Source organism: Diplotaxodon limnothrissa, linkage group LG11 (assembly GCF_057381915.1).
Source record: "Diplotaxodon limnothrissa isolate DT_005_m linkage group LG11, D_limnothrissa_male_GT1.1, whole genome shotgun sequence".
Lineage (NCBI taxonomy): Eukaryota > Metazoa > Chordata > Actinopteri > Cichliformes > Cichlidae > Diplotaxodon > Diplotaxodon limnothrissa.
Genome location: NC_140606.1, coordinates 24,587,414 through 24,593,744, shown reverse-complemented (window position 1 = coordinate 24,593,744; position 6,331 = coordinate 24,587,414). Strand labels below are relative to the sequence as shown.

General features: G+C 43.0%; 1 protein-coding gene across 1 annotated transcript; it reads left to right on the top strand.

The window, feature by feature from the left end:
* Positions 1 to 1,224: 1,224 nt before the first annotated feature.
* Positions 1,225 to 5,990, top strand: LOC146622803 (uncharacterized). Its single transcript, XM_085365417.1, has 3 exons — positions 1,225 to 1,313; positions 1,565 to 2,025; positions 4,237 to 5,990. The coding sequence occupies exons 2-3, from the start codon at positions 1,602 to 1,604 to the stop codon at positions 5,619 to 5,621; spliced, it is 1,809 nt and encodes a 602-aa protein (XP_085221543.1). The 5' UTR covers positions 1,225 to 1,313; positions 1,565 to 1,601; the 3' UTR covers positions 5,622 to 5,990.
* The last annotated feature ends 341 nt before the right edge of the window (positions 5,991 to 6,331 follow it).

Genomic DNA, 6,331 nt, shown 5'->3' with positions numbered 1-6,331 from the left:
CAACTGAAGTTTTAGTAAAAATAAGCGTGCTGTAATGGTAACATTTTAATGTTGAGGTAAAAGTAATTTACAGTGATTTTAAATTTTTAAATCTGACAGTTAAGAGTTCAAAACTGCAAATGACTTGCCCAGAAGGTACTGCCTAATACATCGGTGTAACTTTGTGCTGAACATTGGGGGGTCAAGATCTGTCTAAATAAATAAATCTGGGTAAATTCCTAGATGATTAAACATGCAACTAATTTGCTGTTAAAACCTGAAAGGAGTAAAGAAAACAGCCTATTTATGCAAGATAATTCATAATTTTATTAGGGGGTTATATTGGTTGGGTCTTTTTATGGGGGGTCATAACACCCCCCCCCCCCCCCTGGAAATTACCCCCCTGGCCCAATATGATATTTTGGAGGAGAGCTGGAAAACCCTACAACATATTTATACCTGGTACAGACTAATGTGCTTCTAATTGAGAAGCCTAAGTATTTCAAGTTCTTGCATACATTTTCTGATGCAACACATCAACAGTGATGCAATCTGGTTTCAGTGAGTGTTTCGGGTCGTTCAACGTCATACACCCTCACCCGTGCAACCCAGGCACTGACTGTCCAAGTAGCAATTGTCATCCATGGATTGGTCCGCTTGATCCATAGGCTGCTTGGCACCTTTTCTGCTGCATCTGTGTCGTTCTTGATTGCTCTATGGTTTTGGAGTCCTCTAGTGCCCAGACACTTTAGTGCCTGCAGAGACTGGCCTGCAAAGCCTCTGCATCTTTACCTCCCCTGGCCCTGCTTTGGCATTCAAGGCAACAGCAAATCAAATAACCACTTGCCATCAAGGATATGTATCTGACAAATCTACAGCAACTGTGTAATGCTCTCATGTCAATATGTAATGTTCCCAAAACTTTGTTGATTCTATACCATGAATAATTAGGACAAAGGAGGTTGTAACGCAGTATTATCAAGGTGAACTTAACGAATTGACCAGTGAGAATTTGTTAAAACTGAGGATATTTTTCTTTTTGTAGTTTTTCTTTTTCTTTTTTATCTTTCTTAACCCATCTACATCACGTATAGCATGACAGATAAGTTATGATGCAGGATGGCGTGATTTGTTGTGACGCTTGTTTTTTGTAGCTGTCACTTTAAAAGCGGGTTCAAGGTAAACAAGGTTGGTGTGCTCTGGTTGGCCAGCACCAGAGGAAGTGTGCGGTGCTCTTCCTGTGTTTTTATCCATTTATAACTGATGCAGGCTGCCAGTAAATGGTCGCTTAAATGTGAAGAAGCTGCTGCGGCTTAAGCGCCCGATTTAACACTGTGAGTCTCTTCTTTGTGGCGGAATATAAGCGAAACGGTGACAGTTGCACAGCTGTAGGAAAGTAAACGGCGTTAGCCTATTGCTAGGCTAATGCTTCTTAGCTAATGTGAGCTAACAAAGATCAGATAACCAGAGTCAGGGAATATTTAGATGACGCTTGCTTCTGTTCCCTGTGTTTTTCGGACTGCCTTTTTAAATCTAAGTGTCCATCGAGATATTCGACATAACGGTGTTTTCCTCTGCTCCACAGCACGCCACGACGAAACCCTAATGGTGATTACGTGAAGATGAAATCCACAAAAGGGGAGGCAAAGACAGAAGAGACACAAAGCGATGCGGTCACTATTAAAGCTGAGCATAAATTAGAGCAGGGGAGTGATGGCGAGGAAGGCTTCAGTGAAGTATACACTAATGGGCACGGCCTCAATATCCAGATAAAGGAGGAGCCACATTCGCAGGAGATCAGCGAGGAGCACAGTGAAGGCACAGAAGACACTAAGCCTGACACTATTACAGATGCTTATATTTCACAAGGACACATAAAGGAGGAGTTTGACTCCTACCATCCACCACATTATGAATTCACTGAAGCTGCTGTCAAGGAGGAGCCGGAGTCGTGGGTCAAAGAAGAGAGAGAGAGTGAAGAAGAGGTGGAGGATGCAAGCAGCGCCCGAGAGGGGTTTGAAGAGGGAGAGGAGGAGGCTTGCAGAGGTAGAGACCGGCCTTAAGTCTGGGTCTTTTTGCTTTTAGTTGTTATTCACCTTTTCCAAATTTTACAAATAGCCAGTTTTAGCTTGAAAAGTATGTATAAGAAACACATTAATGCAAGCTCTAGAGGTGTATCTGCATTTACATTTTTTTAATCAGCTGACGGTTAAATACATATGTTTTAAAAAAAGTTAAGAAATAACAGGAGCACTGTTAGTGATCCTTAAGCTAGACACCCTCATTGAAGGGAATAGCAAGACAAGAAAATGGAAAGATTCTGACCAAAAACTACATTACATTAAAAAATCCAGATCCAGCCACTGAATATATACAGTGGGGCAAAAAAGTATTTAGTCAGCCACCGATTGTGCAAGTTCCCCCACTTAAAATGATGACAGAGGTCAGTAATTTGCACCAGAGGTACACTTCAACTGTGAGAGACAGAATGTGAAAAAAAATCCATGAATTCACATGGTAGGATTTGTAAAGAATTTATTCGTAAATTAGGGTGGAAAATAAGTATTTGGTCACCTCAAACAAGGAAAATCTCTGGCTCTCACAGACCTGTAACATCTTCTGTAAGAAGCTTTTCTGTCCCCCACTCGTTACCTGTATGAATGGCACCTGTTTGAACCCATCATCTGTATAAATGACACCTGTCCACAGCCTCAAACAGTCAGACTCCAAACTCCGCCATGGCCAAGACCAAAGAGCTTTCGAAGGACACCAGGAAAAGTATTGTAGACCTGCACCAGACTGGGAAGAGTGAATCTACAATAGGCAAGCAGCTTGGTGTGAAAAAAATCAACTGTGGGAGCAATCATCAGAAAATGGAAGACATACAAGACCACTGATAATCTCCCACGATCTGGGGCTCCACGCAAGATCTCATCCCGTGGGGTCAAAATGATCATGAGAACGGTGAGCAAAGATCCCAGAACCACACGGGGGACCTGGTGAATGACCTGCAGAGAGCCGGGACCAAAGTAACAAAGGTCACCATCAGTAACACACTACAACGGCAGGGAATCAAATCCCGCAGTGCCAGACGTGTTCCGCTGCTGAAGCCAGTGCATGTCCAGGCCCGTCTGAAGTTTGCCAGAGAGCACATGGATGATACAGCAGAGGATTGGGAGAATGTCATGTGGTCAGATGAAACCAAAGTAGAACTTTTTGGTATAAACTCAACTCGTCGTGTTTGGAGGAAGAAGAATACTGAGTTGCATCCCAAGAACACCATACCTACTGTGAAGCATGGGGGTGGAAACATCATGCTATGGGGCTGTTTTTCTGCCAAGGGGACAGGACGACTGGTCCGTGTTAAGGACAGAATGAATGGGGCCATGTATCGTGAGATTTTGAGCCAAAACCTCCTTCCATCAGTGAGAACTTTGAAGATGAAACGAGGCTGGGTCTTCCAACATGACAATGATCCAAAACACACCACCCGGGCAACAAAGGAGTGGCTCCGTAAGAAGCATTTGAAAGTCCTGGAGTGGCCTAGCCAGTCTCCAGACCTCAACCCCATAGAAAATCTGTGGCGGGAGTTGAAAGTCTGTGTTGCTCGGCGACAGCCCCAAAACATCACTGCTCTCGAGAAGATCTGCATGGAGGAATGGGCCAAAATACCAGCTACTGTGTGTGCAAACCTGGTAAAGACCTATAGTAAACGTTTGACCTCTGTTATTGCCAACAAAGGTTATGTTACAAAGTATTGAGTTGTATTTTTGTTATTGACCAAATACTTATTTTCCACCCTGATTTACGAATAAATTCTTTACAAATCCTACCATGTGGATTCATGGATTTTTTTTTTCACATTCTGTCTCTCACAGTTGAAGTGTACCTCTGGTGCAAATTACTGACCTCTGTCATCATTTTAGGTGGGGGAACTTGCACAATCGGTGGCTGACTAAATACTTTTTTGCCCCACTGTAGTTATAGTCAGAAGTTTACATAGTCTCATCATGGGCATGAATTTAGGGCTTTAAATTATTTATTTGAACTGCTCTTTTTCAAGAGTGGAATTATCTTACAGCATACATCTTTAATAACTTTAAAAACAAAAATTGGGTGCAAATTGGGTGACACAGCTTAAATGTCTTTATTATAAATCAAGAGAGTTTCCTATTACTGTAACAGGAAAAGTCTAATCATACATTCTTACCTTTGCTTGATGTGACTCCTGTCTATTTTTTTGTCACTCCTATGTAGAGTCGTCATCTGAGTTTTTTCCATGTCCGCACTGCACTGTCTCCTTTACTGACTTGGACTTCCTGGAGAAGCATGTTAAGTGGGTCCATCAGAAACAGTACCTTGCGAAACTCAACACGTGCTTCTCAAGCCGCACACTAAATCTCATCCCCAAATACAGCTGCGGTGCATGCAGCAGTACCTTTAACTCTAAAGTACACCTCAGGGTCCACGTACGTGAAGTCCACCCTTCTGCCCCTCCCCGCAGGCTTCACCCTTGCCCAACCTGTGCTCGCAGCTTCCAGTACCTGAAGAACCTAAAAAATCACTGTCAGCGCTGGCACAACATGTCTGTGGTTACTAGAGGAGGATATCTCAGTTGTGCTGATTGTGGGAAGAGTTTCAAAACTACCTGGGGTCAAGGACCTCATTTGTGTCATGAACTAGATAGCACGGAGCCTGAAGATAAACCAATCTGTCTGGACACTGGTGTGGAGTGTCCAGAATGTGGTAAGAAAGTGCGCACACCTCAAAGCCTGGAAGACCACATGCGCACCCACACAGGCGACCGGCCGTTTGTCTGCAAGGATTGCGGCAGGAGGTTTGTAGAGCGCAGCGGCTGGCGACAACACATGAAAATACACACAGGGGAGAAGCCCTACAAATGTCAGGTGTGTGAGAAAGCCTTTTTAAGGTCCCACCATCTTAAGTGCCATTTAACCACACACTCTGGCAAGAAGGAATATTCCTGCTCGGAATGTGGAAAGGAGTTTGGATTGAAGTCTAGCCTGGATCTACACCTGAGGACACATTCAAGTGAAAGACCCTTCCACTGCAATGTGTGCGGGAAAAATTTTAACACTCAGAGAAACCTGAGGGTTCACACTAAACTTCATACCAACGAGAAAGCTCATCAGTGCGGAGACTGCGGGTTGAAGATCGGAGATCTTGGCGCTTTAAAAATACACTTACGAACACACACTGGTGAAAGGCCTTACCACTGCACTGTCTGCGGCAGTAGGTTCATTCGCCTTGCCCATTTAAGAAATCACCAACGCACCCACACTGGTGAGAGACCCTACAAATGTACTGAATGCGATAAGAGTTTCACACAGTCCGGTGACTTGGTGAAACACAAACGGATACACTCTGGGGAAAAGCCCTTTGAATGTCCCGAGTGCCACCGCTGTTACACTTCATCTGGTGATCTGGGGAAGCACAGGAGGAGTCACACTAACCTGCGCCCCTACACATGTCAAGAATGTGGGAAAAGCTTTCGCCTGTCGGGCCATTTGAAAACTCACATGTTAACTCACACGGGCGAGAAGCCGTATTCTTGCCCTAAATGCCTCCGCAGGTTTGCCCGCTCTCACCATCTTTCCGGTCACGTTGCCAAATGCCGCTAAGCTTTAAAGAGAAGATTGTAAATAGGACAGTGCTGACTTTAAGTTGCAAGTAAAAGTACACTACCCAGTCTGTTTTTGTTTGGTTTTTTTAAATGAATGTGTTAAAGCAAACTCTTACCTGTAAATGTAATGCATGACATTTTTTACCCATCAAAAGTAAAAGGCTGTTGTCACGCTGCTGGAGCGGCGTGGGGAACCAAGTTTGTGTAAAAACCTAAGTTCAAATCTCAGTGAGCTCGATGTAAAGGTCAGAGGTCAGCATTTCTGAAAATCATCTAGTATTTTCAAATGTATAGCATAGGTCCATCTACAAGGAGGCTGCTGGGTAGAACTGGTGGTTGCCAGTAGTTTTTCTTTTAATGGCACTGTCGCAACAATAATCTGTTTTTGCAAAACACTATAAAGATAGCTTGAACAAATCATATGAAATTCTGCTAATGGATTGTTTTTGTTCTTCCACTTGTTGATTACTAAATTATCTGTAATACATCAATGAAAGTTTGAAGTGCAAGGTGTATCCCTGTATTTATTGCTTTTATATATTTATTTTTAGTATTATATTTTATTGTCTATAATTTATATAATTAATGTTGTGAATGGTTTTAATGTCATTCTGTGTCGTTTTGGTTTTGCTGTGTGAAGCGCTTTAAGCTGCATGTTTGTCTGAATGTTTGTGTGTAAATAAAGTGAAGTTGAGTCAGTTTATGTGA